This window comes from Mercenaria mercenaria, chromosome 14 (genome assembly GCF_021730395.1).
Source record: "Mercenaria mercenaria strain notata chromosome 14, MADL_Memer_1, whole genome shotgun sequence".
NCBI lineage: Eukaryota > Metazoa > Mollusca > Bivalvia > Venerida > Veneridae > Mercenaria > Mercenaria mercenaria.
In genome coordinates, this window is record NC_069374.1 from 74,598,621 (window position 1) to 74,612,297 (window position 13,677).

A 13,677-nucleotide genomic window follows, 5' to 3' on the forward strand; every position below is an offset into this window, starting at 1 on the left:
AACTGAAATAAGTAAAACCAGAAGCATTTACTTCAACTTAGAAAATGGTCATAAAACTACAATAAAGACGATACTCAGCTATTAATGATAACCGTTAATTAAGTCAATTAACAATTTACTAAGTATACACGAAATAGCAGATTTCGTTTCTCAACGCCGTTAACAGATGACATATCCTTCAGTGTTCAGGTCTAATATATATTTATGTGATTTTCATAACGAAATATTTTTGTTTAGATACTTTTCGCTGTATCTAAATACCTGTTTTAACAATTTTAGGGATTGCAACACCTGCGATTCCCGTACAGAAGAGGACGGCAACAGTAGTGGAGACACGGAAGATAACGCTCATTCCGGAACAGTCATATGTAACCGATTCAGTATAAGGTAATAATTTAGTAGTTAAAAACTGATGTATTATGTTATATGATGTACATTTTATTATCATATTCTGTAATAAACAGTACATTAATTGATTTCAGTTAATTCAGTTTATTCAGTTTCGTATTCTGTTACAGTCAGTATATTATTTGTCGTATTCTAATATATTACAACAGATCTATGAGCGGCGAAGATTTTAATGCAACAGTAGTTGAATTCGGTGTAGAGAGCGGTGTTGAAGTCATAGAAGAAGATTTAAAAAAGGTGAGAAATGTGCATGATTTAAAGAACTGAGTATGTCTGTGGTAACTGTATATATATGTACATGTGATTCCGACAGCGAATTAATAAAACAAATGATGTATTATTTATTAAATTGGCGATTACTTCACCTGGTAACTTTCTAAAAGAGCGATATCAGTACAGTACTTTCTATTCTCCATGAATAGTCAGGGAGACAACGACAATCGCCTTCAGCCAAAAATACAGCTGGCCAATCGTTTACAGTTCTGGTGTCGGTGTTAAAACACTTTGGTCTATTTTTAGATTAATAACATTGCTTGTAAGTGTAATAAATTAAATAATCTTACATGTAAGTGTAATAATATTAAACGCTATTACATGTAACCATAATACATGTAGATTAAACACTGCTACAGGGAATTATAACAGTATAAAAACAATAAGAACTAATAATAATAATGATAATAATAACTTTATTTAAAGAGGACAACATATTTGGCTATAACCAGTCTAACATACGGTCCCCTAACATAATAATGTAAAAATTCATGATACATGTAATTGTATAGAAAAAAGTAATGATACATGTAATTGTAATAGGTAAAATAATGTTACATGTTATTGTAATAGATAAAAATAATGCCACATGTAATTGTAATAGATAAAAGCAATGATACATGTAATTGTAACAGATAAAATAATGTTACATGTAATTGTAATATATAAAATAACGTCACGTGTAATTGTAATAGATATTAAAAGCAATAAAACATGTAATTGTAATAGATAAAATAGTGATACATGTAATTGTAATAGATAAAATAATGATACATGTAATTGTAAAAGATAAAACGATGATACATGTAATTGTAATAGATAAAAAAAAGATAATACATGTAATTATAATAGATAAATAATAATACATGTAATTGTAATAGATAAACAATAATGATACATGTAATTGTAAAAGATAAACAATAATGATACATGATACGATAAAGTAATGATACATGTAATTGTAATAGATAAAATAATGATACATGTAATTATAATAGATAAAGTATTGTTACATGTAATTGTAATAGATGAAGTAATGATACATGTAATTGTAATAGATAAAATAATGATACATGTAATTATAATAGATAAAGTAATGTTACATATAATTATGATAGATAAAGTAATGTTACATGTAATTGTAATAGAAATATGCCGCTCTGTATTACAGCTGTTACAGCATACACGCAACATAAAACAATATGACATCATAGAAAATGGCCAGACTTCGATCAAGTTTTTAATTGAAGTGGTGAGTATCATTAGATTATTAGATCTTTATGTTGAAGAGCTTCTTGAAAGGAAAAAAATACACAATATCCTAGTTTTATTTGGTCACAGTGCTGCCCCACATATCCTGTCAATAATTCAATAATAAAAAGTAACTTTAGTCCGTGACAAAGCAGAAGTTCTTCAGGACGCCGTTTCATATCTAACCTTTGATATTAAAATAATTTCTCATAGTTGTGTTGAAAATATCAAAATAATTTTTCATAATTTCTCATAGTTGTATTGAAAATATCAAAATAATTTTTCATAATTTCTCATAGTTGTATTGAAAATATCAAAATAATTTTTCATAATTTCTCATAATTGTATTGAAAATATTAGAATGATAATTTCTCATGTTTGAAACTATGTATATACATTTCGTTACTTTGTATTTAGGTGTTAGTTTATGTTCAAGCAGACAGGTCCGTAGCCATATCTTTGTATTTGATATTGACATTATTACTATATTGCTTCGCAATTTGCAATTATACCAAATCTTTATCAGGGTCGCCTTTAGATCGGTGTCGTTTTTGTATCACTGTGTTATAAAGTCAATCCCACTTGTAGGTCAATGTCGCCTGTCGGTCAGAGTAATGTCACTTGTCGGTCAATGTCGCCTGTCGGTCAGAGTAATGTCACTTGTCGGTCAATGTCGCCTGTCGGTCAGAGTAATGTCACTTGTAGGTCAATGTCACCTGTCGGTCAGAATAATGTCACTTGTAGGTCAATGTCGCTTGTCGGTCAGAATAATGTCACTTGTAGGTCAGTGTAGTATTTAGGTAAGTGTCACATGTAAAACAGTGTATACCGCCTCGGTAGCCTAATGGTAGAGACCAAATTCAGTAATATTTATATTTTTCTAAACCTTAATTTTGTCGTTCCCTTGTGTTACGTCTAATTGTAACAATTGCTTGTTTCTTAAAATACTTAAAGTAGCATACCGCCTCGGTAGCCTAGTGGTAGAGCGTCCGCTTTGAGTGCGGGAGGTCGTGGGTTCAATTCCCGGCTACGTCATACCAAAGACGTAAAAAATGGTACTAGTAGCTTCCTCGCTTGGCACTCAGCGTTAAGAGGATAGTGCTAGGACTGGTCAGCCCGGTGTCACTATGTGGCTGGGTGGGGTATCGTGTCATGAGTCATGTGATATTCCATTGAGGCAGCTCTATAAAGTGGGGCATTGTGCTCACTGCTACAAGTAGACATGACTAAAAAATTGTTGAAAAAGACACACACACACACATGTAAGTCAGTGCTGTATCTAGGTCAATATCACCTGTAGGTCAGAGACATGTCACTTATAGGTCAATGTCACTTGTAGGTCAGTGTAGTATTTAGGTCACTGTCATTTTTAGACCAATATCGAATCTGGGTCAGATTCTTTTTTTATGTCAGTATTGTTTCTAAATAATTCATGTTTCCTTGCCAAAATAGTACGCGCCAATTTTTAGACAAGTTTTATTTCTGTATCGTCTTTGTTAGAAGACACTGCAGAGAGATAATAAAACATAAAACTACTTCTTCACTGCATCTGCTTTCAGATGACGTCAGAAAAGACGTGGATATCTTTCTGTTTGAATGACACGTTTTCTGAGGAGAACGACGTACACACGAGACAACCTTCCATAGTGCATGTTTACGACCAAACCAATCATGGTAACTGACTTTCTTGACATCTAGAAATAGTTTTGTGTAGTTAAAGCAGGAGTGGGCATTTATTATTAGATTATTTTCAGTTTTAGTTAAATACAGCAAATAGAAAATTGACAATGCAATTATTTAACAAACAGACTTGGTTTGAGTCTGTTCATGAAAGGTAATGAAATGTGCAACACCCCGCACGTCCCTAGCATTCGCTAAAGCAGGGGGGCTCTGTTATAACGTAACTTGGAGTATATTCTATGTTCCTAATGAACAAGAATAATTAACACCACTGATCAACAAAAGTGAAATTTTCTTCTCGTTTGTTAATGTTTTATCGCTATGCGCACGTTATGGCGATATACAAACATGACGATGTATAACCGTTGTGTCGATATACCAAATTTATAACCATACACAAACGTGATGACGATATACAAACATTCTGACGATAAACAAACGCGATGACGAGATACAAACGCGATGACGAGATACAAACGTGATGACGATACACAAACGTGATGACGATATACAAACATTCTGACGGTATACAAACATTCTGACGATAAACAAACGCGATGACGAGATGCAAACGAGATGACGAGATACAAACGTGTTGACAATATACAAACGTGATGACGATACACAAACGTGATGACGATATACAAACATTCTGACGATATACAAACATTCTGACGATAAACAAACGCGATGACGAGATGCAAACGTGATGACGAGATACAAACGTGTTGACAATATCCAAACGTGATGACGAGATACAAACGTGATAACGAAATGACATCGGCTGATATTTGTATTGTAACTGAATAAATTATGATATTTCTGTATTTTATACCTTTTAATTATACCAGAGCATTTTGTAGGCCGCCGGTGTTCAAAGTTGTATTCTACGGATCCAGATAGGGGTCTTGGCGGAAATTTTATTTGCGACAAGGACACACAGCAGTGTCAGTGTTTCCGTGGTACGTATAAATATGATATACATTTGAATCGAGTTATTCAAAACTTTACCTACTACTTGGTAACTCTGGAAATCTTTTCAGTACAATATGTTTAAACGAATATAGCGAACAGCACTTTATACGCACTTTGTAACAATATCTGTTGTTTAAGTTGTAATTTGTTATATTTTTACCAGTTCTTGGGATACAGGTTAAGAGAATATTGACAGCTTACCCGTTGAATAACGATCGAGTTTTCTGTTTCTTGGACACGATGTTTGATTCACCTCGTTTTTCCACCATTCTGAGTCTGAGGTTATAGAATTTAAGTTTGGAGACCAGTCACAAAATACAACATTGCCATTGGTCGATTTCAAACATGAACTCTGAATTAACCAATCAAATGCTGTAGTGTTGGGACTGGTTTCAAAACTCAGTTTTATAACCACAGACCTCTAAACCCCTTCTTTAACAATGCTAATTCTTATTAACAATGTACGTTGTATAAACTTCTAAAAAGCCCGTTCAATCATTTAGACCTTAATACGCCAAATACTTTTTAACAAATCATTGTTCTGCAATAACGTGATTTTTATTGAAATGTAAAGCTATTTTTACATCGTCGTAAGTAACAATATTACCATGATATATTCTAGACAAGGTTGATGAAGTCTCATTGAATATTTTCCAGATCTTTGTGTCACACCTGTGGATGATGAGCTGAAACTGCTGGCAAAAATGGGCGAGAAACCAGCGAAAAAACTAGCCAACTATACTTGCAACCCAGAAAATGCGAACTATGGTACTTTTTGTGTCATGCTTTTTATGATGCTGTGTAATGTTGATATGATTAATATTACCAATTATTTTAATTTGAAAATAATCAAGTGTGATACATCCAGGAAGAAAAAGAGCATAATTTACACTGAAGCAATTATTTTAACAAGAAAATGTACAACTTTAAAGAAGTGAATTTTTAAGGTGGCGTACATACACAATTTTGCCACTTATGATTCTCGTATGAATTAGGTAGAATATAAAATTCGTATGATTTTCTTATGGTAATCACATCGTTATACCATCAAAGGCATTTCATATATAATCTTTCATATGATTTCCATGTGAAGGGTTTCATATGATATTCATATGAAACAATTAACGTGTGAAAGTCATATAAAATATAGTTCATGAAAGGAGCTATCATATGACTTTCATATCGGTATCATATCCGTATCATATTCGAGGACATTCAATTGGGATAAGAAAATCATATGCTGATTATTTCATATGCACCTGATATAAGTGTCACATACTAATCATATCCGACTCTTTTTTATAATAAGTATACGAAAGGTCCCATATGAGAGTCACATGATCATCATTTCCGTATTATATGTGCCGATATTGCATGTGAGGTATAACGAAATTCTATTCCCTTCAAAGTCTTCATTAAAGGTCTGTATCTTTTTATAATATTATGAAAATACAGTGACCTATACATTTTTGGAAAGGCCTTTTAAAAACATGTATTGATCATTTTGTTTTTTCATGAAATTGATTATTACAGCCTTTACATTTATATCTAAATTCAGGAATTTGGTTCGTTTTCATTGTTACATACCTAACTATAGATAGGAACAAAATTGTACAGTAACTCGTGCCAACGACCGGAAATGTGCACAGTGACCAGCTACTGGAACTCCGCGAACCGTGCCAATAACCGGAAGTTACTTTCATGTATATAGCAAACAACTTATTGACAATGGCGTGCCTCTGTGGTTGTTGTCACTCCTAAAACTATGCTAGCACTCGGTCTACGCACTTGTCGAACCAATAACCACAGTAGGTTAGCTTGTCGAACCAAACACCACTGTAGGTTAGCTTGTCGAACCAATAACCACTGTAGGTTAGCTTGTCGAACCAATAACCACTGTAGGTTAGCTTGTCGAACCAATCACAACTGTAGGTTAATATGTATAAAGCTGCTTTAAGCAGGTTGATTTTTGTTAAAGCCACTTAAACTTTTAAATCTAAACTCGAAATGTATTGCAGAGATCAAGATGGCAGAAAGAGGAATCCTTCGCTCGATGCATTTTAGAATGGATTTCTTTCTGACAGCAGTTCCAGTTGCTAAGATTTCAAATAATAGATAATCTATAAATTGCAATGTACTTTTAGTTTATTTGACACTTCTGTTTAAATTATTTCAGCTGTTCTAGTTGAAATCAAGGATATACAGTATGATGCCCGCTTGAATTTTATGATTGCCAATGCCAAAGTGAACAAGACCATCCGTCAAGGTATAGTATTACAACTATCACGTGACAGCACAAACAGAGCCATCCCTCAATGTTTAGTATTCCAACTAACCCGTCATAAGATAAACAGAACAGTCCCTCCAGATATAGTATTCTAAATATCACGACACAAGATAACAGAACCATTCCTCAAGGTATAGTATTCCAACTACCCCGTGACAAGATAAACAGAACCATCCCTTAAGGTATAGTATTCCAACTATCCCGTGACAAGATAAACAGAACCATCCCTCAAAGTATTTTATTCCAGCTACCCCGTGACAAGATAACAGAACCATTCCTCAAGGTATAGTATTCCAACTATCCCGTGACAAGATAAACAGAACCATTCCTCAAGGTATAGTATTCCAACTATCCCGTGACAAGATAAACAGAACCATTCCTCAAGGTATTTTATTCCAGCTACCCCGTGACAAGATAAACAGAACCATTCCTCAAGGTATAGTATTCCAGCTACCCCGTGACAAGATAAACAGAACCATTCCTTAAGGTATTGTATTCCAACTATCCCGTGACAAGATAAACAGAACCATTCCTTAAGGTATAGTATTCCAACTATCCCGTGACAAAATAAACAGAACCATTCCTCAAAGTAAAGTATTCAAACTACCCCGTGACAAGATAAACAGAACCATTCCTCAAAGTATAGTATTCCAACTATCCCGTGACAAGATAAACAGAACAATTCCTCAAGGTATGTATTCCAACTATCCCGTGACAAGATAAACAGAACCATTCCTCAAAGTATTTTATTCCAGCCACCCCGTGACAAGATAAACAGAACCATTCCTCAAGGTATAGCATTCCAGCTATCCCGTGACAAGATAAACAGAACCATCCCTCAAAGTATTGTATTCCAGCTACCCCGTGACAAGATAAACAGAACCATTCCTCCAGGTATAGTATTACAACTATCCCGTGACAAGATAAACAGAACCATCCCTCAAGGTATGTCATTACAACTATCCCGTGTCAAGATAAACAAAACCTTTCCTCAAGGTTTAGTATTACAATTATCCCGTGATAAGATAAACAAAACCTTTCCTCAAGGTATGGTATTACAACTGTCCCGTGAAAAGATAAACAGAACCATCCCTCCAGATATAGGTTTACAACTATCCCTTTACAAGATAAACAGAACCATCCCTCCAGGTATAGTATTACAACTGTCACGTGACAAGATAAACAGAACCTTTCCTCAAGGTATGGTATTACACCTATCTCTTTAAAAGATAAACAGAACAATCCCTCAATGGTATTACAACTGTCACGTGACAAGATAAACAGAACCATTCCTCAAAGTATTTTATTAGTCCCATACTGGTTGAAAACCAGTTTTGGGGACTATAGGAATGCTCTTTTCCGTCATTCCGTCTTTCCGTCATTCCGTCATTCCGTCATTCTGTCATTCCGTCATTCCGTCCGTCCGCAATTTCGTGTCCGGTCCATAACTCTGTCATCCATGAAGGGATTTTAATATTACTTGGCACAAATGTTCCCCATGATGAGACGACGTGTCATGCGCAAAACCCAGACCCCTAGCTCAAAGGTCAAGGCCACAATAGGAGGTCAAAGGTCAACAGGGCTTTTTTCCTGTCCGGTCCACAACTCTCCCATCCTTGAAGGGATTTTAGTATTACTTGGCACAAATGTTCCCCATGATGAGATGATGTGTCGTGCGCAAATCCCGGACCCCTAGCTCAAAGGTCAAGGTCACAATTGGAGGTCAAAGGTCAACAGGGCTTTTTTCCTGTCCGGTCCATAACTCTCCCATCCATGAAGAGATTTTAATATTACTTGGCACAAATGTTCCCCATGAGGAGACGACGTGTCATGCGCAAAACCATGACCCCTAGCTTAAAGGTCAAGGTCACAATTGGAGGTCAAAGGTCAACAAGGTTTTTTTCCTGTCCGGTCCATAACTCTCCCATCTATGAAGGGATTTTAATATTACTTGGCACAAATGTACCTCATAATAAGACGGTATGTCATGCACAACTTTCAGACCCCTAGCTCAAAGGTCAAGGTCACACTTAGCAGTCAAATGTTAACATAGCATGAACAGGGTCTGTTTCGTGTCCGGTCCATAACTCTGACATTCATTAAGGGATTTTAATATTACTTAGCACAAGTGTTCCCATGATGAGACGACGTGTCATGCGCAAATCCCGGACCCCTAGCTCAAAGGTCAAGGTCACAATTGGGGGTCAAAGGTCAACAGAGTTTTTTTCCTGTCCCGTCCATAACTCTGCCATCCATGAAGGGATTTTAATATTACTTGGCACAAATGTTTCCCATGATGAGACGACATGTCATGCGCAACACCCAGTACCCTAGCTTAAAGGTCAAGGTCACACTTTGAGATCAAAGGTCAAGAGGATTTTTTTCCTGTCCGGTCTATAACTTTGTCATGCAAAGCAGGATTTAGATATCAGTTGGCACAAATATTCCCCTGGATGAGACAACATGTCATGCGCAAGAACCAGGTCCCTAGGTCTAAGGTCGAGGTCATATTTAGAAGTCAAAGGTCAAATTCAAGAATGACTTTGTATGGAACATTTCTTCTTCATGCATGGAGGGATTTTGATGTAACTTGGACCAAATGTTCACCACCATGAGGCACCCTTGTTTTTAGAATTACATCCCTTTGTTTTACTATAAATAGATTTTATTGTAACTTTTTTATTACTGGCAGTAGAGAAAAATCGAGACCACTTTTCTGTGGTACAGCATGCATGTTACATCCAATTTTTAGGTGTATTTTGACCTATCTCTACCTGGTAAAGAGTTTCTTGTGGACTTATATTATTAATTTTTTTTTTTTTTTTTTTTTTTTTTTTTTTTTTTAAAGATTAATTTCCCTTTGTTGTTACTATAAATAACTTACATGATAACATTTTTATAATCAGCCAAAAAAATTCAATATGAAAACAACTGTGGGTTTTTATATATGCACATTTTAATCCAAGTGTGTTGTTATAATGTTATAACATATTGTATATGTAGTACAATATTGTTTATACATCATTGACAGATATCAGTTCATTATGTTATACTGCAGTAGAAAAAATTAGGTGCCTTCCAGTAGGGGACTTTGTATTGCATGGCAATACTTCATTCACTTGTTCGAACTACCCCGTGACAAGATAAACGGAACCATTCCTCAAGGTATAGCATTCCAGCTATCCCGTGACAAGATAAACAGAACCATCCCTCAAAGTATTGTATTCCAGCTACCCCGTGACAAGATAAACAGAACCATTCCTCCAGGTATAGTATTACAACAATCCCGTGACAAGATAAACAGAACCATCCATCAAGGTATGTCATTACAATTATCCCGTGTCAAGATAAACAAAACCTTTCCTCAAGGTTTAGTATTACAATTATCCCGTGATAAGATAAACAAAACCTTTCCTCAAGGTATGGTATTACAACTGTCCCGTGAAAAGATAAACAGAACCATCCCTCCAGGTATAGGTTTACAACTATCCCTTTACAAGATAAACAGAACCATCCCTCCAGGTATAGTATTACAACTGTCACGTGACAAGATAAACAGAACCTTTCCTCAAGGTATGGTATTACACCTATCTCTTTACAAGATAAACAGAACAATCCCTCAATGGTATTACAACTGTCACGTGACAAGATAAACAGAACCTTTCCTCATGGTATAGTATTACAACTATCCCTTGTTAAGATAAACAGAGCCATTCCTTAAGGTAAAATATTAGAAATATCCTGTCACAAGGTAACTAGAACCATCCCTCAAGGTGTAGTATGAACACCGTACAGTGTTAAGATAAACAGTACTATCCAACAAGGTATATATATGACAGGATTCAAAGAACTACCCTCGAGTTATTGTATGGTATTAGTGTACCTCAAACCCATGTCAAGTTAATAAGATTTATTTCTTAAAGTATAGTATTATCTCAAGTCCGTGTCAAGCTGAACAAAAATATTCTTCAATTTATCTCGTGACAAGATCAAGTGAGATATTTCCCTCGAGATATAGTATTACCTCAAACCAGTGTCCTTTAAGGAACAGTATTACCTCGAACGCGTGTGAAGTTTAACACCGTTGTTCTTCAAAGTATAGTACTATCTCCAGCCCGTGTCAAGTTGAACTGTTTTAGTATGTCTAGTTCGTACCAAGGTGAACAAAAGTTTCCTCCACTGCATATAATCTTTCATCAAGCTTAAAATGTTTTGAACGGAGAATCATTGTTTTACTTGTGCAATGCACTATCCACATCTCAAATTGTGCGATGAATATTGTCATGATTGTGTAAGCTAACATGGTTTAAAAAATACGCTGTCTTTTTGAACATACGGAAAGGTTAGATTTTCCTTACTACTAACATCTCTTCTTACAAAACGTTTGAATCATTTACTTAGAAATAATATCTATCCATATCTTTATGCAGGAAAACAGCCACTCAAACGAAGCGATATGATGACGTTTTTCTGGAAATCTACCTGCAGATATCCTTCCGTCAAAGTGGAGCGCTTGTACTATATAATTGGGAAAGATGGCGTCGAGTTTACAAAGGCGGATAATACGACAGCGTGAGTACATCCTATGTCATATATAATATTCCTCTGGTTTACAGGGCACCGACAACTGACAAGCGTTGCAATGGTGGACATCGGACTCCAGACCTAATACTAGTCATGGATTCGAATCCTAGCAAATACTGATCTTGACCTCGATCAAAATTTATGACATGATAACTAGTCATAGACCATTATGAAATACATTCTGAAGGACTGTTCGTTGTCCAGAATTCTTGGTATAAGAACAAAGTTTACGTTCTACCGAGCTTTTATTTGTTTACATGTAGTTGGCACTCTTTTCACTAAGCTGGGGTGATATACAAATGATTAAAAAGATAGAGGAAAACGTCTGTGACGGTAGTGGCGTCGTAACGACACTCGGCAATTTCCGTGTGTTTACGTATTTTCCGTACGCGATATCGGCATCCTTCGGCTGTAGGGGAAAGTTCTCTTTCATAGCAACCGGAGAATACCGGAAACGCTCACAGAAAACACAATCGAACGGAAAATACCCGATTATCATTATGGGTCTACTACCTTAACCCTTACCCTGCTAAATTTCTATAATGAGCTCGTCCATCTTTCCATTAACTTTTAAAAGGGGTGTTTACCTAAAAGATACTGACTGAATGGCTAACAATGCAGATCTTGATCAGACTGGATGTGCAGGCTGATCAAGATCTACACTGGTCGCAAAGGCAGAATCAATCATGTCCAGCATGATAAGGGTTAAACGGTTGTTGCAATTCTTCGAGACATATACGATTCTGGTGAGTACGATAGGAGAATAAGTTGTATATTGCGTACACTTACACATAGCTGATGCTGTCTTAACTATAAATAAAAAAAGATTCCTAGTTAATCAGGTGTTTTTTTCAAGGTTGAAAACCTACTTGTTAGCTTTTAGATGCCGTCGTTCGGGCGGCCTGATTGGCAGCTACATGGATGGATGTGCGGCGTCAAGATTTGCATTTCAGTTTGGGTTGAGCTATTTAAATGACACTTTGCCTTTTTCTTGCTTAAAGTAATACCATTTAGAACTTATATGAGGTCAGTGTCAAGAACATAACAATTGAACATAGAAAAATGGTTTACTCTCAATAGTTTTAGTTTGGACTGGCACATTAAACTTAAACTTAATGTATATGTAGCTTATAAAAAAAACAAGTTTGAGGTTGCATATGGAATCAGTGGATTAAAGTTCAAGGTCACCACAGCTTACTGATACTTTGAAAAATCCACTGTAGTGAAGTGGTGTAAGGCGTTGATCTACTGTGCATTTACAATGTAGAAAGTTTGGAGCGTAGCACACGAGTGGTGGCTCCCATCCAAGTCCGCGCTGTAACCTTTTTGGAAATAAAAAAAGATCCAGTGAGATGTCGTGTGGTCAAGGTCAAGGTCGCAGTTTCTAAAAATATATTGTTGTTTGCTTAGATCGTCAAAAAGATGGTTTCCAGTTTATAACTGTAGTAAGAATTTACATACTGTCAACAAGCTTGGTGTATAGCAAGCTAATGTGAAGAATTAGCTTTGGATTATATGTTAGGACTCTAACCTTTACACTGCTAAATTTCTATAATGAACTAGTCCATCTTTTAATTTGGACAGTACCATTAACTGTTAAAAGAGGTGCATACCAAAAAGATACTGACTGAATAGCGAACAGTGCAGATAATGATCAGACTGCACAGATGTGCAGGCTGATCATGATCTACACTTGTCGCAAATGCAAAATAAATCGTGTCCAGTATGGTAAGGGTTAATTTGGAATAAGATATTGCTATGGACATTTGTATGTAGGTAGCTTAATAGAACAGAAAGTTTTTGGGATTGCTTTAATGGCCTCTAGGGTTTGGGTGGTATTTCCATTTCTCTTGTATAGTTTATATTTTCTTGCAGTGTTACGAGAGTAGCTATCTTGTTATCCATCCAAGTTAAGGCACCAGGTAATTGCTCTACATTTCGGTCTTTTCAGGTATATGTATCCTTTAATGGATACTGCATTGGTGATCGAAGAGCGAACTACAAGACTGCTGAGGATTTACCTGCGGGTGTACACGGCCCTGATGGAGAAAACAGGCTGCCTAGATTAGGACTAGTGCAAATTTCTTAAAAATGTTAAATTCTATACATGTTTTTCTAAACGTAGATCGTTTGTGTGGAAAATGAACATTTGAAGTTCCCATTACATGTATATATAAACCCGGAAGGGCTGGACTTCAAAGAGCCTCACAAAAGGTTTT

General features: G+C 35.8%; 1 protein-coding gene across 1 annotated transcript in view; it reads left to right on the forward strand.

Moving 5' to 3' along the window:
- The window catches only part of LOC123527713 (complement C5-like), a 58,128-nt gene extending 44,601 nt beyond the window's left edge, over positions 1-13,527 (forward strand). The window contains exons 32-40 of the mRNA XM_053523915.1: positions 280-387; positions 558-645; positions 1,853-1,933; positions 3,492-3,606; positions 4,464-4,574; positions 5,245-5,355; positions 6,764-6,853; positions 11,305-11,446; positions 13,410-13,527. Coding sequence (XP_053379890.1) covers positions 280-387; positions 558-645; positions 1,853-1,933; positions 3,492-3,606; positions 4,464-4,574; positions 5,245-5,355; positions 6,764-6,853; positions 11,305-11,446; positions 13,410-13,527 — 964 coding nt within the window. The remainder of the gene's footprint in view (positions 1-279; positions 388-557; positions 646-1,852; positions 1,934-3,491; positions 3,607-4,463; positions 4,575-5,244; positions 5,356-6,763; positions 6,854-11,304; positions 11,447-13,409) is intronic.
- The last annotated feature ends 150 nt before the right edge of the window (positions 13,528-13,677 follow it).